The sequence below is a fragment of the Lepidochelys kempii genome, chromosome 2 (assembly GCF_965140265.1).
Source record: "Lepidochelys kempii isolate rLepKem1 chromosome 2, rLepKem1.hap2, whole genome shotgun sequence".
Classification (NCBI taxonomy): Eukaryota; Metazoa; Chordata; order Testudines; family Cheloniidae; genus Lepidochelys; species Lepidochelys kempii.
The window spans coordinates 75,061,673-75,085,148 of NC_133257.1; the positions used below are offsets into that span (position 1 = coordinate 75,061,673).

At 40.1% G+C, this 23,476-nt stretch overlaps 1 protein-coding gene across 21 annotated transcripts in view; it reads right to left on the reverse strand.

Annotated features, from left to right (window-relative positions):
* Positions 1-23,476, reverse strand: part of DTNA (dystrobrevin alpha) — a 308,120-nt gene that overhangs the window by 47,397 nt on the left and 237,247 nt on the right. For 10 of the 21 annotated variants that reach the window (XR_012157223.1, XM_073331259.1, XM_073331256.1 and 7 more), the window contains 4 exons: positions 20,219-20,299; positions 17,653-17,742; positions 9,301-9,378; positions 8,528-8,620 (listed from right to left, as the gene is read on the reverse strand). The exons of 1 other annotated variant lie outside the window; for it this stretch is intronic. Coding sequence is in view for 18 of the 20 variants with exons in the window: in XM_073331259.1 (XP_073187360.1) it covers positions 8,528-8,620; positions 9,301-9,378; positions 17,653-17,742; positions 20,219-20,299 (342 nt within the window). In the remaining 2 variants the exon portion in view is untranslated. Of the gene's footprint in view, positions 1-8,527; positions 8,621-9,300; positions 9,379-15,343; positions 15,399-17,652; positions 17,743-18,058; positions 18,211-20,218; positions 20,300-23,476 lie in introns of those variants that run through there. 10 more of the 21 variants (XM_073331258.1, XM_073331273.1, XM_073331264.1 and 7 more) reach the window with 7 other exon arrangements.

Here is a 23,476-nt window from a genome sequence, read left to right on the forward strand (position 1 = left end):
TTTTTCTTTACTTGTCTTAGGAGGGTGACTTGACAAAAGGCTGTTTATTGTGTTATCCTATTCTTTACTTGTTCCAAGAACAAAATTATATGGAGAATCAACTTAAAACTGTACTGTCAAAGAGCTCACAGAACAACCAGAGTTGGTGCTTTGAAGTCCATGCTGTTGATAACAGTTAACTTCCCACCTCATCTTCCTACTCCCTAAGTTTTTGTTGGCTTCTCATTTCTGTGATAAGGCTGCTACAGTCAAGGAAATGTCCTCATCCTCAAAGGAACCTGAACAGCCAGGGTCAGCATTAGGGGGTAGCAAGCAGGGCAATTGCCGGGATTGGCCTTTGTCTTCAGGCCCACGTGGCAGGGCTCAGGCTTCGGCTTCAGAACATTGCAGAAATCCAATGTGTGAGCAGGTAAGGGAGGCAGGTTGGGGGCCCAACTCCTTAGTTTCTGCCCTGGGCCCCAGCAAGTCTAACGCTGGCGGTGTGCATAACACTTTCAAAAGATGAGCCTGGGAACTTAAATTTGTAACTTTCCTAAACACTAAAAATCATGGAATGAATAGAGACACTGGATTTATGGCTTATTACAACTATCTGTAACCCACTACCAACTTCCTGCCCACTCCCCTGCAGCTGCATTTCTTTCCTCACTCCCTTTCCTCCCTATGACTAGAGGGGTGTCAATAGACCACTTCACCTTGAATGGTCCCTTGAAATGTGTGTTAACTAAACAATTTGCTCCATCCTGTATTTAGCTGTGACACTTGGAGTTATTTTCCCGGGCCTGAAGAAGAGCTCTGTGTAAGATCAAAAGCTTGTCTCTCTCATCAACAGAAGTTGGTCCAAGAAAAGATATTACCTCACCCACCTGGTCTCTCTAATAACTTGGGATCGACTTGGCTTCAACAGCACTAGATGTAACATTCACAGAAACTATTTCCTATAGTTACAGGTACATTGCCAGGAACCACTACTGCAAAGACAGAATTGTTCTGCCTCAACAAGCCCATATTAGTGTTTACAAATCCATTAAAACAAGCTGTTGTTGTTTCTCTTTTCCTTGGCTGCTGCAGGTGGAGCAGGCTCTTTGTGACACCACATTAGCTAGGGGTTCCACAAGACTAAGGCTCCTAGCTTCTGTTGCAGGTCTTTCTTGGGGAGAAACTGAATCCAACTAACTGTTAATAATCTAAAAGAGTCTAGTATCACAGGAGTAGCCATGTTAGTCTGCATCCTCAAAAACAACAAGGAGTCCGGTGGCACTTTAAAGACTAATAGATTTATTTGGGCATAAGCTTTCGTGGGTAAAAAAAACCCACTTCTTCAGATGCAGCCTGAAGAAGTGGGTTTTTTACCCATGAAAGCTTATGCCCAAATAAATCTGTTAGTCTTTAACGTGCCACTGGATTCCTCGTTGTTTTTGTGGATAAAGGAATCTACTTTGTTCTAGTTTTATCAAAAGAAGAGAGCATGACCACGGTGTATTAAGGTTGATCCCTCACCTCCACTATCATCTCCTATTCCTTTCACTTCAGTTGGACACTGTTTTCTGGCATCAGGTAATAGCTCAAATTAATGATATTTCTCATAAGGTTTCCTTTCTACTGAAGCAGTGTCTCTTAAGACAGTTAGATGAGTTCACTCTGGTTTAATCTCTTCAGCCTAAATATGGGAAACTGAAGTATTTGCTGCACCATGAACATTGTGGGACTTCCTATTTTAAGTCTGATCAGAATTGTGCAATAGCTTAAACTGAAATGAGCATGAGCTTGCCCCACAAGCCCAACAAAGTCATTAGCCAGTAGGTAATATGGGGCTTCTCATTATGTGCTTGACATTGTCATTATTGGTTACAAATGCCTCCAGAACACCAAACACCCACAGTCTTGCCATAGGGGTATCAAATAAGGGCTTCATGATATATTCCTATTCTACAGAACTTAAGCCTTCATTTAAAAAACATAAAGGGTAATTTTCTAGCCATCACATCTGTAGGGATATTCTTCCAAATGTGAATAAACTGAATATCTAATTCTGGACACCAAAAGCATATTCTAAGAGGTATAAGACACTGTAAACTGGGAGCGGTCTGATTTTTTTTTTTTTAAGGTTTGTAATAGTTTTTAAATTTTAAAATCACCAAGATTTTATTATCTGAACGCTGGTGAGAGTTCTGTGCACATTTAGTATCTTATAAAGTAATGTGGAATATATTTAACCCTCTTAAGTCTTTAATAGCATAGAAATGTGAATCAATATAGTTCTATACAGTACATCCAGGTATCTTTAGGAACCACGAGAAACCATTTTACTATCAACTGAAGATCCCCTCCTATTTACACATTAAATTTTTGCCTAAATTACTAAAATGTGATGTGTCTAACTTAAATGAACAAAACCCAGAAATTACAGAATTAAAGGGGCATTTAGAAATAGCTTATTGATATCGGAACAAAGATTTTATGAAATCTAAAATGAATCAAACATTTTCAAGAAATAAATGATAATGTTTTACATATTTTTAAACTGTATTGCATTTTAAAATTGCAGGGACCAGAACATATTGACAAGGGATGCTTTGGACAAATTAGTTTATAATAAATAGATTATTTCTTTGTTTATATAGTCTTCTGAAGTACTGAGGATCAGACATCACCACATTAAACAAGCGTGTGAGAAACAGAAAGTGCAACTGATGAGCCTGGGGGCTGTACTTCCAGTGTCCAAATGATAGAAAATGAAATGTAAGAAGTAAACATATGAAGTGAAAAGTAATTTTAAAAATCAAATTTATTTCCAATGCACATAAGAAGTATTTTGAAAAAATATTGGAGCTGATCCTGAGCTGATCTAGATCAGTGTGTTCCACTGACCTTGCAAGAACGTTGATTTACACCCATTGGGGATCTGGGCCTTTAAGGTTTTGGGGTTTGTTTATGGTGTCCCTTTAAGGCTACCAATGCATTCTTATTTTACTTTCTTGTGACTATTATGTCACGGGGGATGGGGGTCAGATATTTGTTATGAAATGTGCTGCAATACCTAGGCTCAATGACTTGAGTTCCAGGTGACGTTCCAGCCCGTATCATTAATTTTGTTGCTGGTATGGGTTTGTGTTAGACTGCCAGTAGTATCTGAATAGATGCAAGAGCCGCAACACTATTTGAAATTATGTGGCATATGGCAGGTGAGCTACCATAACATGATTAATAGTAATCATATCAGTCTTGAAAGCAGACGTCACTTAGCACTTCATGATAATAAACTTCAGTTAGTTATCAGGGAGTATGGTGCTCATCTGAGGATACGCTAGTGTCTATAGCGGTGAAACCATACAGAAACACCAGGAAGCTTCTGAATGTTTGCTTTTCTTATCTTTCCCAAGGTGTAACTATTCTTTTCCTCTCTATTCTTCACTTGGTAGCAGATAAAAATGTAATAGACTACTGGCGGGCATTCTTCGCTGCATGGCTAAGACTACTGTCTCTTGAAGCTAATTTTCCATGTCAAAGTCAAGTTGGCAGCTCATGTAACTGATTGAAGCTTTTTTTAATCAAGGATGCTAGTACTGTGACCTTTAAATGTCAGTAATTGGATATTTTGTACTATAGTCTGCTTCCATTATTTGCACAAATCAAGGACTTTGTCATTCATTCCCCAGCTACCCTTCAGAAACATGAAAGGGATGTGCTATAGCACAATTTATATCTTGTTTTTGCTGCACACGTGGAGACAACCTTAACTGTATTTATGTGAACTTGCCACTATAATAGGAAGAAATTTTACTGATATCAGGTAGAATTAGGAGAATAAAAGACAAAAGCCAGCAGGAACATTGACAGAGTACTCTGGCTGGTGTTCTGCTCTGAAATAAAAATGCACCATGAATGTGACACATTCAAGTTTCACTAGCCTAGGAAGGGAGAGTCACTCTGAACACACTTCCGTCCAATTATTTGGCAGCTGCTAAGCAAACATTATAAAAAAGTCTTGTTTGTTGAAATATGGAGACAAATGAAATTCCACAGGATAGTAGCATTTGAAAGGCTTGTTATCCGATCTTCTCACTCCAAAACAAATTCAGTCTGCTGTTTATTACAGCAGCAATGGAGCATAGTAAATTCAGACTGGCCCCATAGTCCAGGGGCAGACTCTGGACTACACTAAAGGTTTGGGCAGATTCCTTCCTCCAATATCCATCGATAGCTCCCATTGGCTTCAGTAGCAGTGACATACAAGTCTGAGAGCAGAATTAGACACTAGCATTTTAGAGAGCCGCTGCACTCACTCTCCAAAGGGAAGCAGCTCACTGTCTTTATAAAAAGGGTTCTGACACAACATTTCCTAGTGCATTAGCTGAAGTGACATGCTACAGAAGGTAGGAAAGTGACATGCTACAGCAATAGGAAAGTCTGGAAGTAAAAACAAAATTGATAATGGTGGGCATAATTTCCTAAGAAACTCTATACAGCTTAGCGGGGGTAGCCGTCTTTATCCACAAAAACAACAAGGAGTCCGGTGGCACCTTAAAGACTAACATATTTATTTGGGCATAAGCTTTCGTAGGCTAGAACCCACTTCATCGGATGCATGGAGTGAAGATTACAGATGCAGGCATTATTATACTGACACATGAAGAGAAGGGAGCTACCTCACAAGTGGAGAACCAGTCTTGACAGGGCCAATTTGATCAGGGTGGATGTAGTCCACTCCCAATAATAGATGGGAGGAGGTGTCAATTCCAGGAGAGGCAAAGCTGCTTTTGTAATGAGCCAGCTACTCCCAGTCCCTATTCAGGCCCAAATTAATGGTGTTAAATTTCCAAATGAATGTTAGTTCTGCTGTTTCTCTTTGAAGTCTCTTTCTGAAGGTTTTTTGTTCAAGTATAGCTACTTTTAAATCTGTTATAGAATGTCCAGGAAGACTGAAGTGTTCTCCTACTGGTTTTTGTATGTTACCATTCTACATGGACACACCCCCAGAGACCCAACCAGGGGTATTTTATCTGCTACCCAAGATCCATAAACCTGGAAACCCTGGACGCCCCATCATCTCAGTCATTGGCACTCTTACAGCAGGATTATCTGGCTATTTGGACTCTCTCCTCAGACCCTACGCTACCAGCACTCCTAGCTATCTTCGAGACACCACCAACTTCCTGAGGAAACTACAATGCATTGGTGATCTTCCTGAAAACACCATCCTGGCCACCATGGATGTAGAAGCTCTTTACACCAATATTCCACATGAGGATGGACTACAAGCTGTGAGAAACAGTATCCCTGATGAGGCCCTGGCACACCTGGTGGCTGAGCTTTGTGACTTTGTCCTCACCCGCAACCATAGTAGGAGGCTTTGTGGCCCAGCTGAGAAAGACCTGGACTGTTATTTGGGGTTTGAGAGAGACTTGGTTTATCACACTGTTCATGGCATAAAGTCTGTAGGTATGCTCCTGCTGCAGTCAAGTTGAGGGCTGGCCTTATAAAGTCTATGAGTAATGTGGGAGCCAGAGCAGACTCTTCCATGGTTAGGCAGATCCCCATGGATGCCAGGAGGCAAAGCCAGGACAAAACTGCTCTCTGGACAGAATCTACCTGTTGAAAGCAATTTTTACTCCTGAGGGAATTCTTTGCCAAAAAAAATACAACCCAAATGTTGTGCACAATATTTTAAAATTCTGCAAATTTTATTTGTCAATAAATAAAATGTGGAGGCTTCAGCATGGCAATAGGGAGCACAGACCACTGCTTGCCCAGAGGTGGGAGATCAGCCTGCACCTCCCCCAAGGGACATGGACTCGGTGATGGGGCTGCACCTACCCTGACACAGAGCAAGGGCCAGGCCTGCCTCAGAAAGGCCTCAGGGCCCTGCCCCTCTATGCCAGGTGCACCGGGGAGTAGAAGTGGGGGGTGGGTAGGCTGGCTTAAAAAGCCCGCAGGATCCAAGAGTGTGTCGGGGGATCTAGGTGTGGGCTGAGAGGGTTCTGTGTGGAGCAATCTGGGTGCGGGTGGCTCAGCGTGGGGGGTGAGGGGATCTGGAGGCACAGGAACTCTTTGGGGGGTTCCAGGTGCAGGGGCAATGGGGCTCAGCAGGGGGGCCTGTGTGCTGGGGGAGGGGTCCGGGTGCAACTGGTTGGGGGTCTGGGTGCAGGGGGCTCACTAGCAGGGGTGGTCTGGGTAAAGGGTGATGGCATTCAGTGGGGGGGGAGGGGGTCTGACTGCAGGAGGTGAGGCTCAGCAGGGTGAGGGTTCAGGTGTAGGGGCTCAGTGGGGGGGGGTTCTGTGTGTAGGGGATGGTGTCTTGGTATGCAGGGTCCAGATGCAAAGGGATTGGGTGGACGGGGGAGCACCTCCCCATACAGTGACCTCTGCCCGTGTGGCTGAGGAGCAACGGGGGTGGGGAGTGTGTGTGTGCGCACGCGGAGCTTCCTGCAGCCAGGGGAGATTTCTAGGTGGGGGTCTGATCTGGCTACGGCCACTCATTTCAGAGGAAGAGCAAGTCCTGTCTGCTCCAGCCCAGCCAGGATTAGCAGATGAGCCTGGCACAGAGTAGGAGCCACTGGCCTCCTGCACCTCTCCCTGCAGTGATTTACCTCTCTGCCAGCTTCTCCAGGTGCCCAAAATGACATGCCCACATTGCTGGGGAGGAGCAGGTGACTGCTCGAGTCTTCCCTTTGCTTCCCCTTCAGAAAGTCATTTTCCTGTGGGGAAGCAAAGAAATCTGAAGGGGACATGAATTCTGCACACATGCAGTGATACAGAATTCCCCCCGGAGTAAAGTATGTGAAGACAGTGTAGCCATTTTATCTCAGTGGTAGCAACACAAACGAGAAGACCTTCATGAAGACCCTGGATGCTGCTGCCAGCCCAAACATGGTACCCTGAACTGATAGCGTTCCTGGCCCAGCAGAAATCTGAGGAACCTTTTGTGGGGTGAGTGAATGTCCACATGAAAATTTTCAGAGTAGCAGCCGTGTTAGTCTGTATTCGCAAAAAGAAAAGGAGTACTTGTGGCACCTTAGAGACTAACATTTGAGCATGAAAGTAAGCTTTTTTGATGACAAGAGCTGTGAAACATGTCTTTTTCTAAGGAGAGAATTACTGATGCCAGTGTAACCATGCAGAATTTTAATTTGTGATTAAAAATATTTAGCTGACATAGGTTGAGAATGGGCCTTCATCTTCCCCTTTTTTGGGGAGGAACTATGAAATACTTGGAGTAGAGCCCTTTCCCTCTATGCTCTTCGGTCCGAGGTGGGAAGGAGCAACAAATATTGCACTTGGTAGAGACATGCATCTCCTCAAGTCAGTAGAGTCACTTTTTAAATCCTGGGATTCTGGGCATACTCCTGCTTCTAAAAGTGGGGACAGAGAAAATACTAAGCTACATTAACTAGTAGAATACTATAGAAACCATGATGAAACCACTAACCAACTGTGTACAATTATATTTACAGAGACAGAGGCATTACAAGGGTAACTCCAGACACAGAGGATTAGGATTAAGGCCATAAAACAGTAAGAAGGAATTGGAGGGAGAGAGATGGTCTGCACGTCCTCTTATACTGTTGGTATTGAGCACGAGGAGATTCAGGGGGCAGGCGTGGACAGAATTGCAAGAATTTCCAGTCTCAGGCATACGGTGCACATGCGCACATACATATGGAATACAAATAGGGACCAGCACTCAAAGAAGAATCTATAAGTATTTGCATATTAAACTCCTCCCCATCTTCCTGGTGTGGAGTTGCAGGGAGGAAGGTTTCCTTGCCACCGCACAGCAGGCCAGCTTTTCCTCACCCTAGGCTGGCCTGTGGTGAGGCTACCATCCCAATCCTGATGGCAGCAGATATTTTTGAGTGGACATAGCATTAAAAGTTTAGTAGGCAGAAGAAAAGAACTATATGCAGCTTACCTGCTTCAAAACTGGCCCTACTTTGCTCTGAGTTAGAGATAATGGCAAAAATATATAGACACAGGCTTATACATGGCAGAAGACAGCCAGATTTAAGAAGAATGGCTGACTTATGTACAAAGAGACAACTGAAACAATGCTGCTCTTCTGATGAGCTAATAAGCCATTTCCTATTTTTGACTGTACCACCACCGTTTCTCACTTACACAATAAACTGGAACTGCACATTATGTGCCACCACAAAAATAAATTCCTTGAAAGGAGAAAGCTTCTAAATCACTGGTGTGGATAGGTTTATGTACCATCAACAAGTACAGTACTGACTCCTAAATTGTGTCACAAGCCAGTTTGCATGGTAATTTTTAGCCAAGCAAATATTTACAGTATTTTGCTCTTTAACATTCCTAGAAAGAATGCTAGCAATTCCATGACCCGCCAGCACTGGGAGGAGTCATGTCTTGAAAGCACAAACATCTACTCTTTGGATTAATGTTTTAAAATATCTGCTTCTGCTAGAGCGGTTAGAAATACTAAGAGCATTGGGTTGTGATTTAATTTAAGCAGATCAATGCCCCTTTGCTAAAGAACCCCCAAAGGTGCCAAACCTGCACTAACCGTGAGGGGTTGCTCTGGAGCATGTTGACATACAACCCGATGAGTACATGTTCATCGGCCAGCCTGTCTGCAACATCGAGGCTGTACTGTAACCTGAAACAGGGTTGGGGAAAGAAAGGGTGTGATCCGGACAGACAGAGAGAAATAAACAGAAAAAGCAGGAGCAAGTAAGACTGTGAAATGGGAATTTAAGAATGAGCAATAAATGTTCTTAGAAAAAAACTGAAGTGTTGAAATTCTTATTTACTCTAGTTGTTTAAAATGGTACAATTGAACTTGATTAGGCAACCGATCCTGCAAGATGGAGAGAACCTGCTAGAACATGCAGAACACCTTCAACTCCTGTTGAAATCAATGGGAGCTGAAGGAGCTTCAGCACCAGGCAGGATCATGCCATGTGTAGTCCTATAAAGAAAGTTACTTTAAAAATAGTACAGATTATGAAGTTTGCCAATTTTAATATATTATAGGTTTTATATATAATACACATTATATAGATAATAAAAATAATTTATGTAGTATATACACACACACACACACACACACGTACGTATGATTAACAGATTGAAATCAAGAGTTAAGTATGTTTGGAAGTGTCAGATCAAGATAATAGGTATAGAAATATATGCATTTAAACAAAGCCTACTTAGTTCAGTGGGTTAGTTAGGTTATAGAGATATTGTAATTTTCTTGAGGAAAAAAGTGAGGGAAAGACAGAAGATTTTTTTCTGTAGTTGTGTTAGTGCAAGCTACCAATATACTCTCTAACTTACCCTTTGCCTTTCAAGAAAGCTGGAGCAGCCCTAGCCAGCAATTTGTTCTGCTCTACTTCATTATTCTTGTAAGGAGAGCTAGTTAATAAGACAGGAAAACTATGAAGAGGGTAAACAATGACGATTGCAGTTCATTAAAGGAGAGTTCAGGGAAATTCATTCAAGAGCCTTGAGCTGAACCAAAAGCCAGAAGCTTGTCGAGGTTCTTCCCCTTCTAAACTATAATACCTACAGCAACGGAAGAACCTAACAAAACAAGCTTCAATAAAAAAAATGGCTGTTTGGAGGCTACTGTAGTTTCAGGTGACGTTTGAGCTACATACTTGATGCTGAATCTTAGCATACCAAGCCTTTACATCAAGTGGGGAAAACTCCTCTACAATGGACAGGGTATTTCTGGAATGATTCCTGTTGAATTATGTTTTCTCTTTTTTTGCTATTATATGTGGAGCATATGGTGGAGACATACATCTCCCCAAGTCAGCAAAGGTAGCACTGGTGGTTGTCACTGACCAAGAAGGAGGGAAGACAGGAGTCAGTTTTTAAATCCTGAGATTCTGGGCATCGTCCCCAGAAGTATTATATGTGGATCTCAATGTGGATGTAGCCAAGGAAGTGTCTACATCTAATTGAATCTGTCCTTCTGTGGAGTAGCTCCAATTTAATTTTTAAGAGGTACTATGTTCTTTTTATGCCATCAAATATATTTGCTATTTTTCATTATAATCCATTTTTCAGTCATGTTTTCTTTTTAGGTTTAAATATTTAAAGGGTCACAGTAATTTCCTGATGCTGAAATACTTGAGTGCCCGGGGAAGAAAAGAAGATACTGGATAAAAATGGAGAGATTTAAATCTTAATTCATCTCTCATGCTGTTGCATTTTTTGTGAAAATTATTTCTTTTCTCTCTCCATTTGAATTAGTCACCAATCTTCTTTGGGGTCTGGCTACTGACATTCAGGCATCTTCTGACCAAAGATTGTCTGTCTGTGTCTGTCTGTGAGTAGTGCACTGCAGGGATTTCTCCAAGAACAATAGTAATGCTACTCAAAGGGTCAGCTGCTTGTGGTACATATGAGTAGACAAGGTTCTGATGATCTGGAGAGTAAAAATATCCACTGTATAACAAATTAATCATTCCCTGAGGCTGGTCTTATCCCACTCTGCCACCACTCTATCAGCTCCCATACGGAAGTTTAAGTCATCATTCATCAATCAGGTTTTCAAAGGATTATAATTAAGGAGTGTTTCCAAGGACCCTAACTTCATTGCTTTATGACAGTCTGAGTGGGATCTAGATCAAGTCATTTGTGCACAGGAGAAAAATTGTTTGCTATTTATCTATCTGTTTACGCAATCCCCACTGGAATATTTATAAAGAACATAGGATACTGGGCTAGATGGACTAGTCTGACCAAGTATGGCCGTTCTTTTCTTCTGAGAGTTGCCAGTGCCAGATGCTTCAAAGGGAAGGAACAGAACAGGGCAATCATCAAATGATCCATCCCCTGCATCTGGCAGTTAGGCTCGGAGACATCCAGAGCATATGGTTGCATCCCTGATCATCTTGGCTAAGAGCCATGGACGGACCTATCCTCCATGAACTTATTTAATTATTTTTTGTACCCTGTTATAGTTTTGGCCTTCACACATCCCCTGGCAATGAGTTCCACAGGCTGACTGTGTGTTGTGTGAAGTACTTCCTTTTGTTTGTTTTAAATGTGCTTCCTGTTAGTTTCATTGGGTGACCGCTTGTTCTTGAGTAACGTAAAGGAGTAAATAACACTTCCTTATTCACTTTCTCCACATCATATACGATTTGATAAACCTCTATCATATCCCTCCTTAATAGTCTCTTTTCCAAGCTGAATACTCCAAGTCTTTTCAATCTCTCCTCATATGGAAGCTGTTCCATACCCTTAATTGTTTTTTTTGCTCTTTTCTGTACTTTTTCCAATTCTAATAAATCTTTTTTGAAAGGGGCAACCAGAACTGCATACAGTATTCAAGGTGTGGGTGTACCATGCATTTATATAGTGGCAATATATTTAGTTCCTTATCATCTATCCCTTTCCTAATGGTTCCGAATATTCTGTGAGCTTTTTTTGATTGCTGCTGCATACTGAGTTGATGTTTTCGGAGAACTATCCACAATGACTCAAAAAATCTTTTGATTGAGTGGTAACAGCTAATTTAGACCCCATCATTTTATACGTGCATTACTTTGCATTTATATACATTGAATTTCATCTGCCATTTTGTTGCACAGTCGACTAGTTTAGTGAGATCCCTTTGTAACTCTTCGCTGTTTGCTTTGGTCTTAACTATCTTGAGTAATTTTGTATCATCTGCAAACTTTGCCACCTCACCGTTTACCTCTTTTACAGATCATTTATGAATATTTTGTACAGATCCAATATTTATCTCTCTCCATCCTGAAAACTGACCATGTATGCTACCCATTTCTTCCTGTCTTAACCAGTTACTGATCCATAAGAGGACCTTCCTTCTTATCCCATGACTCCTTAAGAGCCTTTGGTTAGGGACCTTGTCAAAGGCTTTCTGAAAGTCCAAATATACTGTATTCACTGGATCACCCTTGCCCACATGTTTGTTGACCCCCCTCAAAGATTTCTAATAGATAGGAGAGGCACGGTTTCCCTTTACAAAAGCGGTGTTGACTCTTCCCCAATAAATTGTGTTAATCTACATGTCTAAAAATTCTGTTCTTTACTATAGTTTCAACCAAAATTCCAGATAAATGCTGGAAGGCTACAATTTTCACTGCATTTCATTTCTAGTTATGGAAGAAAAAATGCATTAAAAAGGACAGAAATGGTACCATGCCACTCAATAACTCAAAAGATGAAGCATTCATCTATTATGGAAAACTAAACTCTGTGCTTTCACCAACTTTTCCGCCACCCTCTTTGCCAGTCATCTTGATAAAAATACATATTTGCACTAGCTCTGCCCTTCATCCTAACTCTTAAAACTAGATATCTAAGAAAATTAATGATGAAATTCTGGTTCCACTGAAGTCAACAGCAAAACTTTCATTGACTTAACTGGAGACAGAACCGCACCCTAAATGTTTTACCATTCACTGGGTCAGATGCAAGAAAAGCAGCAGCAAAGCAATGACAATGAACAATACTGTTCCAAAATGACTATATAATGGGCAGGTGCCGGCACTAAAACAGAGCAATGAACATTATCTGACAAAGGAAAGAACAAGAAAAAATTCCCCTTCTGAGGTTCTGAAAAATGGCAGCTAATTGTAATTATTTTTATTAAAAACATCTAGTAGAACATCTGAAGTGAATCTTTTAGGGTCAAACTTTCAGCTCCAGCTTCCAGTTTGAGTGCCCACTATTGGGTGGGCAACCGATTCTGCCTACAAAAGCGAACTTACACCCACTTTGTAGAACATCTGAAATGGCAGTAACTGATATTGCTAGAGAAGTTCCTGACCCTCTCTTTTTACCCTTCTGGAGGGAATAACCCTGGGAAAAATTTTAGTGACCTACTGCCCTGGGGGATTTCTAGCCATGACACGGTGACATGACTTGATTTCTCCATGCACTGGCTCCATCTAGATGACAAAAAGATACTTTTAAAAATCAGGTAGCTAACATGGTTTGAAACACCAGTTAAACACCCCTCAGTGGTGAGATTCTGTGCTTCATCACTAAGAGGGGTAGCACAAAACTTGCAGCCCAGGGTGGCTTGAAACCATCTTTGTGCTCTCCCAATATGGGGCTGGAGAAGGCTCCAGTGTAACTTACGCTTCCCTGGAGCAAGTTTGTCTAAGTTACAGCAGCCGGTCTCTCACTGCCTATGGACCACAGCACTGACCAAAATCTCTACAATGCTACATACTGCAGCCCCACCCTTGATGCCCTCCCTGTCCCATGGCTTGCCAGAGGGTCCACAGAAGACTCTCTTATTTAGATCATCCATATAGAAGTATAATGTTTTAAAAAGCACCACAGAGCCCCCAAAAAGTATCTTTTAGGGCTGAACTTTCAGCTTCCAATTCTGAGTGCCCACTATTGGGTGCACAACTGATTTTGCCTATAAAAGTGAGCTTACACCCATTTTTCACAGGGAAATTGGGCAGCTGGATGCCCAGCTACATAATTCATGAGCCAGACGTGGGATTCACAAACACAAAACAGGTGTCTCCTATTTTTGCATGTGCAAAATGGGAAAGTAGACTTAGAGGCCAACTTGAGGCTATGGGGGATACTTTCATAAGTGCCGAAGTGCTAACTTACCCCAGCTGATTATGGTTTTCAAGGGACCTTATATCAGTTCAGACAGGCAAAGTGCAGGTGAACTCCACTTTACCTCCAATACATCCCCTTCTGACTACACCAGGATCGGGAGAGGCAACTGTCAGAAGAACAAGTTATGTCATTTTATACTAGCTGAGAGCTCCTCTATGCCAGCAGAATTCTCAGCAGGCCAGTTAGGGCCAGATTCTGCCACACTGTGCCCCTCCTTACTCAGTGCAAAGTGGACAGAAGATAGGGAGAGAACCTGGCCCTTTGTTTATAGCCAGTTAGGTGCCTGGTCCTGCAAACACTGAAAGACACACTGAAAATGTGCATATTTGCAAGAGTGAGGTTACTCATGTGTTTAAGGATTTGCACAAGAAAGCCTGTGTCTGTCAGTTTCCCACATATGTGAGGCTTTTACACAACAATGGGAAGAGAAAAACATTTGTAAAAAGAAGAAAATGTAACTGCAAAATCACAAACAGCTGTGGAACTCAAGGGTAAAAGAAAATCAAACTTATAAATCTTTTTAAATTCACTAGATTTCAAATTGGTTGTGTCCCCACCCTCCTTATTACACAAATCACATGTTTTATCAGACAATACAGTACACTACATTATCTTTCTACCTCTTTCCATTCATCTTGGAAGTGCTGTGTTCTGTTCTGCATATGCTAGACAAATATAGGACCCAGATATCCTCTCATCTCTCTCAACAGATGTATAGATGAGAGGATATCTAGGATGTGCATTTATCTAGCATAGGTATCTTAGTACACAGTATGTATATACAACCACACATCCACTTCAACTCTCCGAATTTGCTCATATAGATTTAGTAGAAAAAAGGCAGCACAGGGTGCATCAGTGTGAAGAAGCATGAGCAACAACGGAAGTTGTGAAATTATTAAGTACTGTATTTCCAGTAAATATATACACATGCTTGAGAACTCCAGGATACCATACATTATAAAGTATAGCTAAGAACACTGAATACAAAAACAGAGTTTGCTAAGAGAGGAAAATGAGTTACTAAAAAATGATTTTCCACCAAAAGGAGGGGTAAAAACCTAATTTTGAGCAGAAGTAACTTCCTAAATGATCTCACATTTACACAGATGGCACCATTTTTAGGTTGTATTTAGCTATATACACAATCAGAATTTACAAACCTTTCCATCAGCAGGCTGATCATTGGCCAATTTGACCAGAGAATTGGCAAGAGGATTTCCACCCTGTGTTGAACAGAACATCTAAAGACTATATATAGTTCAAGTGACCAGACCTCCAAAAGGAGGTAACTCAGACATCACCGGTAGCCAATATACCTTAGCCTAACCTTTGTGTGTGCTTGCACATGTCTGTACTTGACCTCATCTGCCCCAATTACTTCTGCCTAGAGGGACTATCCAACACCTTTTATATCCTGTTTGGAGTTAACAAGAGGCACCTGCCACAATGACTCAACAGTAATTACCCTGTGACTTCATCCAGGATTTGGGCAACTGATACCACCATGACAAGTTTTAATCTGACACACAATTGCAGCCAATTTAAAGTTAATCATAATGTGTTGACTAGCTCCCATTCACTCCAGTCCTAGTTTTTTAAAGAAGGAACAACTTACGGGGGGGGGGGGGAGGGAATGTAGTTAATCATTCTGGTACTTGCCCCTTCCCCAAGCCCTGTACACTGATAATTCCAGGGAAACAGATATATACAGAGAAAGAAAGAGCAAGAGAGCTATTGCACCCCTCACCATGGTTTCTGAACACCTTGGATCAGCACCAATAGACCGCAGATAGAGTGCAGAGCTACCCAGAGGAAAAAAATAAATAGATTTTAATTAAGTTGAAACAGTGTTTAAAGTTATCCACCCTGAATTGGCCAACAGGCTCTGTAATGCCCAATTTACTTATTTTTACACTAGGCCAGATATTCAGTTCATTGAATTTATATGGGTATTTCCCACTGTACATTAACATTTCCCTGATTACTGCACTACAAGTGAAGCCACTAAATTATTTTGCAGCCCTCCAGGTAGCCCCAGATCACAACAAAAGAATGTTAGCCAAGCAAGGAAAATATAGGACTTGTGGTTTTAATTATTTGTGAGTTGGCAGCACAACTAATGACTATGTTTATATCAGATGGTCACAATGTGTGCTTGGTTATTTGTTCCCTATTTTTAAAATATGGTATTTGAATGTGGCTCCTGCACTGCACAAAGAAGAGTAAAAAAATTATCTGAGCACAGTATTTTTGATACATTTTATAGCTACAAATGGCACCATTGGTGGTACCTTATGACAGATTTCACAGCTGGCATAAGGCCTACTCCAGCTGCTGCTCTCAGATGGCCATTGTGGCCCAAACTAGGACAGTTTAAATGAATCTAAGAGGGGCTTTTGTTCTGGGGTGGCTTAGAGAAACTAATAGATCAGTTGAAAACTGGTTGAATCAAAAACCTGAATCTGAACACCTTTGAATGTTGGAAAAGCTTGATTATGAATCCAAACTTCATGGCTCGATCCCATCTCAAATAGCAGACAATGAAAAACATCCATTTTATCTTTCAGATGTTCTTCATAATTTTTCTTTAACAAAGGTTTGCTCCTTCCCAGTGCATTTTCTCTGTCTCATTTAATCCAGCAATTAGGATGACATAGTGATGAATGTATGATGCCACATTCATTTCTGTAAGCAAAGGACTTTGATGTCATGCACTCAGGATTCTAGATGCACTGGGGGATGGAGCAAACTGAGAAGCTGGTTCTGAAGGAGAATGCTTGCACACTAATACAAATACTCGAAACAACTGCAAAGGGAATACTGAAAATGACGGACCATATAAATTGCCTTTTGTAAAAAGGATCTATTTGTGTGAAAATCTTTCTTCAAAGTTACAAAACTGTTTGAACCAGACCACAACACACATTAAAGTGACCACAAATTGGAAAACACAGCCTGTGGAAAACAGTCAGGATAGCTTTTAGGGTTATGATGATCAACTAGAGATTCAGTGGTGAGTTTTTACAATTTTGACTGAAACATGAATCACTAACTATTTAGTATTAAGCTGGCAGACTTGCAAACAGACTTTTCAAAACCTGTTTTTTGATGCATGATAGGAAAAACTTCCCCTAAGAGGACTGATTTTACCAGGGCACTAATAACAAAACCTAAGAGAATGAGTGAAGGTGCTATTACTACTCTAATATGGATCGAGGAACATGGTATTCAGAAAAGCAGCGTCTCAGCACCAATGCTTTCTCCCTGTAGAATAGCTGATGCTCAAGGACTGATTCAGAAAATGAGAGGTGACTATACTCCACAGAAAACAATTTGGGAGACTGGTCTTGCCCAGCTGCACCACTTCCTTCTTTTGTACCAAATGAAACAAAGCCTCATTCAGATTGTTAAAATGAGAGGGAATGGTGAAGAAGGGTGCGGTGATCAAGCACCTGGGCCTGATCCAAAGCTCAGTGACTTTAGTGGAAAGACTCCCATTGACTTCATTAGGATTTGGATCTCTCCCTTTGTGGACCAATTTGACAAGGAACGCAAAATATTCCTGTTTGGAGCAATGGGGGAGGAGGGGTATGAGGAGAAGGAGAAAGGGGTATTGTGGAATTGATCCAAAGAAGTCACCAGCAGCAAAAACCCTGGAAGAGGAAGAACAGGATCATTGTGAAACTTGGGATGGTTTTCAACCTGTTATGTGCTTCTCTTTCAGGCTCCTGTGGAGTGTGGAAAAGCAGCGGTACATACTGAAAATGGAAATTTAAAGGTGTACAGGTCCGTTTGAACAAAATACATGTGTCATACATAGTCCTATTTAGAGTTATTAAAACATTTGAAAGATTTGTGCTGTGCAAAAGCCAGAAAGCTTTGCAAACTCTAAGGCCAGTTGTGAAGTTTAATCAAAGTCTAATTAAAACCACGTAAGTCCTCTATCAATAAAGGATCCTCCTTTAAGAATCTTTGGTAATTCTGCTAAATTGCTAATGATTTAGTGCATCAGCTATTGAACTATAGCTATTAGTGGTTTAGTGTTCTCATACTGACCGTGAATTGTTGTGAAGCTGATCTACATACAGCTTTATAAGAGAATGCTCATCTGCTACAGGACTGGCTACATTTATACCCTCAAGTAACCTGAATAATTCAAACAATGAAACCTTGTTAATATCCTATGCAAATACACAAATTAGCAGGCTGACAGTGGAGTCAGTGTGTTCAATTCACAACCATTTTAGATAGAATACTGTTTTTTTTAAACAAAATAAAAAAGATATGATTCAAATGAATTAGGGTTGAAAACAAAAACAAGTTGCAATGCAGAAAGTTATGAGAGGCTTAATATAGGATATTATTTTACATTTCAGGGCATTGTTAACTCTAAAATAACCAGGAATGTCCATGACATCACAAGAACATTTCATAATAGAAAGATGCCATATTATCCACCTACCAAAAGGTCTATCTAGAACTCTGGCTTTTAAAATTCCTCATGTCCTGCAGGGCATTTTCCATTGATAAGTCCTGATTTCATGTGTAAAGGACACTCCCTTCCTCCAGGAGAAAAGGAATTCTAAAGTGCCAGAAATGTACCTTCATTTGATCCTGATAATGAAAGACAAGGACTTGAATTAACAAAGAAACTAAAGCAAAAAAGGTATCAGTAATTCTTTGTATAAAATGAAAGATGTAGCACAATAAATACCACTGTAAATATTGACAGGTTTCAGAGTAACAGCCGTGTTAGTCTGTATTCGCAAAAAGAAAAGGAGTACTTGTGGCACCTTAGCGACTAACCAATTTATTAGAGCATAAGCTTTCGTGAGCTACAGCTCACTTCCTCAGATGCACGATATGCATCTGAGGAAGTGAGCTGTAGCTCACGAAAGCTTATGCTCTAATAAATTGGTTAGTCGCTAAGGTGCCACAAGTACTCCTTTTCTTTTCACTGTAAATATTGTAACTAAAAATCATCTATTGGGCACCTGTCTTAAAATACTATGCACCCTGCGTTGCTGATTGAGCATTGTGATTTCTTGGTGGCTGCATACACTTTAGTAACAATGATAGTTTACAGATAACAAAAAGTTAATTATTAGGAGAGCAAAACATCTTTATTCTTGAGACTATACTGTAGTGTGATATACTTTGGCTTTGTTTTCAGTCCTGAAAGAATAACCATGAATACCTATGTTACCAAGATTATAGTTGGTAATTTTAGGTCTCTGAGCACTGAAACCTAAAGCAAGAGCAATTCAATCAGATGCAGCCAAAGGTTACACTTTGCTTACCTTCTCCATTAGAGTGAGAAGTGCTTCTCCTTCCAGTATCCTGACTATGACCATTTACTTACAGTTTTTTTCTGTAGATTATGTAATTGGTAGTAAATGCTGCCCAGATATTTTGACTGCTTGGGCATATAACGGTGTATGGGGTTACATACCCCTTTTCTCTGGGAACGATGTGTTTAGACTGTTCTTTTCTGCTTTGTTTCCTAAAGGGCCACCCTATTTCAAGACACTTCTTTCTTTGTTGTGGCCTTTAATCATAGAATATCAGGGTTGGAAGGGACCTCTCTGATTTGTTTAACAGGTAAAGGAATGTCTCAACATCTTTCCAAACATTGACTTAACATGGTCCTGCCCTCTACTGGCTGTATGAGTGAGCCAATCAGAAGCCTTGAGGTCACTACTATATTTGCAGAGTAGTGCCAATGGTTAAACTACATTTCTGGGCCATAGGGGGATTGAGTCAATATGTAGCTGCAGTTTCATTCCATTTGGTATTCTATGTTACAAGGCTTTGCAATGAATACTATAAATGAACTTATCAAGTTCAGATCTGGATTTGAATTCTCCCCCCGCCCCAGTTCAGGGGTGCTTGTTCCAGGTGGTCTTGACTCAATTCAATCTCTAGTAATACCAAGTGAACACTGGGTATAAGAAACATATCCATGGATCCTAAATATACTCTCTATATATTACATAAAAACTATCCTGACCAACTTTTATAAGCCCTACGCAAAATTTTAAATGCTTGCTAGATTAATTATGCAGTATACTAAAAATTCAAGGAATTCCTTTTCTTTTACTTATCCTCCAAAGAGTTTCTGTGATCTAAATTAGAACACCAAACTCATTTCCATTAATGACATGGCTGAAATTTTAACTCAGATCCCCAAAGATAACAAGTTACTAACTTGTTAACGCAATGTGCACCCTCACATTCCAATTTCTACTCCCTGCCCAACACTGCCAAATGACTTAGGATCTGAGGTCCAATTTTCAAACATCAGCATATAAAAATCAGGGTGCCCAATTCTACATTTGAGCATTAACAATGAAAATTAGGCACCCAAACATGCACTGTAGCATCTTAAGTGCCCATGTAAGCATGCCAACATGGAACTGGGTGCCCAAATTCAGGGGCACGCATTTAAAATGTGGCCTTCCCATCTGAATAACTGAAACTCAATCCACAAAAGGTTGGAATATTTCTGAGACCGTGTTCTACTAACATTTTCATTGAGTAAAATGCAAAGAACCTAACAAATCGGGGATTTATTTTCCATTCACGTGAGTTGTTTTAAAAGTAAGAAAGGATGAGCTCTCACCTTCTGTTTGTGAAAGTATTTCCTGAGGGAACAGAGTGGGAGAATAGCGTATCATTCATGCTGGTTACAGGTCTGGGAGGCCTAAAAGAAGGCAAAATAGCTAAGCATATTTTATTTGTATTTAACAAACCATCAGCAACAGTATTTACACAGAGATTAATGATATTCTTGCTCACGGTAAAGGGACAGCAAATATCTTCTGCTATAAATAACCAATCACTCCAAACTAAAGGGTTATTTGTTTCTTTTAAAAACAGGGGATAAAAAGCCATAACAGGAATGAGATAGATGAACATCAGGTTTTTATATGTTCTGAGGCACATTTTGAGCCATTTACTTGATTCTTTTTCCTACTCTGGAAAAATAATTTATTGTGCAGAATTTTTACCAAGTCCACTGAAATGCCCCATAAAATATAATTAGTACAAAAATGGCGAACCTCTATCAACAGACTTTAAACCCCTGCTGCCATCTCGGCTTTAAAATAATGTACTGTAATCATTTTAAAGGGACATTGTCAACTTAAAAAAAAATACATTGACTTTTCTGCCTGATATGGTTACTTACTATTGTTACTGAAACTGAGATTAGAGGGTGAAAAAAAATCTCATCTTTTTGCAGTTTGTTTAGTTGGTAAGATACTAATTGCCTGGGAATTTTAAACTGGAAATTTATGTATTGCCAGTGAACAGCGGTATTAGTTAGCATTTCATATCAGCTACATGAGATTTATATATATTCTGCATTTTATTCTTTATCTGGACAACGAAAACACTGGACTATTCAAAGATTATTACACACTTGGTGCTGGACTCTGCTAAACATTCTTTGAACAACAATGAAAATGTACTAAAGGAGAACAAAATACTTACCAGGTATCTCTTTGGCAGCCAAAATGAAATTGAAAAAAAGAGACCATTAATAAAGATGGCATTTTGAAATGTATATGGATAAAAACAGGCCATTGTTTTCTTGTCAATTCTCAAATCAAGAAAACTGGCATTGAAACCAATTCAGGCTTTGCCAGGGTGAGCTCCTTAAAGCTACTGCTGCGCTCTGCAGAGTATTTGTCATCACTTTTCTCAAGTTCAGCTTTAACACTATGTGTGTGTTTAAATACACAAAGTGGACATTTGGGGTGACAGAACTGTGTATAGCAGACTTTTTAGAAAATCAAGGACAAATTCTAATCTTGGATGCATATTTTTTAGCTCTGCAGCTGTTTATGGAATTTACAACTTCCTGAGTATATAGAGGTTGACCCATGAACATGGAACAGTCTTGTATTAAAAGAACAATACAAGTCATATTTGTTGAAATGTCAAAAAAAATTGAAAAAAATCAAAAACAATCAAAAACATTTCAAATTTTCAGAATGAAATGTTTTGATTTTTTGATTTGAAATGACTTTTCTTCATTTTGAAATTTACTTACATTTTATTTTAAAAATAATTTAAAAAAGCTGAAAAAAATAACACATTTTATTTTGGGTTGGATAAAGTGTTTCATTTGACCCCAAACAATTTTTGTTTACTTTTTGGTACTGCAAGGAAAACAAAAACATACATCAGATATTCAGACAGCTTTATATATAGGCTTGGAAGGATTAGATTAGAAACATTGGTAAATGTCCATTTTATTGTACACACACAAATGAACAAAAAATATTTCCATCTATAATAATGGAAATTTATAGGTGGGCAAAGAAAGAAATATGCTGCTTGAGAACTTATTAGCATTTGATTTAAGGATATTTACCTTGTTTATTTTGACATGTGATGTAGAGAATTTGAGTGTTAATGGTGACAAATCTTTAACTTTTTGAATCTCCATATCTATTCTCAATAAATAATTGTTGTCTCCCCCTTTAATTTCCCATAACCGTGAAAATGTAAATTGATAAAAATAGAAAAAATGCTTAAAAATAAACCAATATTTTTAGTTATTATAAAAAAATAAAAATAAAATTCTGCCAAGCCTATCTACCTATATATATTACTCCTGGGAGAATTCTATGCCACTGCCCAATGCAGAATTTTGCAGAAGTTTCTTTGCCCCTATAGAAATGGGCTGCAGCGCTGCTGGCCGCCACTTGGGGTCCCTGGACCTGGCATAGCCCAGCTCACACATAGATGACACTGTCAGGGGGAGAGGAGGGAGTTAGAGGATTCCTGGCAGCTACAGTTCCCCGCATGCCTTAAGGGAAGGAGACAGTGGCGCGCAGGAAACTCCACATAAGCCCGAGACTCAGCATCGGGCTGTTTCTCCCTCTGCCTCCCTGGACTCTGAGGGGTAAGTGGTGGGTGTCTGGGCTGGGGGTGCCACGGCTGTGCTCTGGGGGGAGGGGTGCTGTTACCTAGGCTGGGGGGACCTGACGACTGGGTTCTGGAGGGGAGGGGTTGTGGGTGTTTGGCCCCCTGGCTGGGCTCTGGGGGCAGAGAAACAGGAACTGGGTTATCATAGGGGCTTCTTTAACTCTCCACTCCTGGGGGAATTTGTGTTTGTCTCTATTGTTACAGACATACTTGCTGACAGGTATTTTGAAATAAATTACCAAAATAATTGAAACTGGTGTGATTATGTAATGTTGTTTTGACAAAATTTGCAGAATTTTAAAATATTGTGTGCAGAATTTTTAATTTTTTTGGCACAGAATGCCCCCAGAAGTAGCATATAGTGTAACATACTAAATGACAAAATTATGGATGAGATTTCCGAAAGTTTTCAGTGCTGGCCTCATTGACTTCAGTGGGAGCAAAGGCAGACCACTGTTGAGTGCACTTGAGAATCTCACTATGATGCTAGTTATGCTATTGAATCTCTTTATATTTGGGGCTTTTTGGTTGGCAATTATGTTTGTGGTAGACAAGAATACCACAAAAAGGCCCTGCATCAGCTTAAATCTCAGTCATGAGATTCCCCCTCTAGGACTATCATAACACACATTATTATTTCTTGCATCATTGTGAATGGTCTGTAGACATGTATATTTGATATGTTTTGCCTTATATTGCAGTTTCATTTATAAATGTTGAGTTGGGTCCATAACATTGAAAAATTAGACAGATCTTTGGCTCTGGGTACTCCAAGATGAGAAGGGGTACAATGAAAAGGAGGGTTACTACCATTTTAAAAAAATCACAGCAATACAGAAGGTCTCTGTCCTTATTTAAAGTAGCAACTATTGAGAACAGAGGACTCCTTTGTCATAGGAAGTCTACCATTAAATGTATATGGAAAAAAATCCCTTTGCTTGGA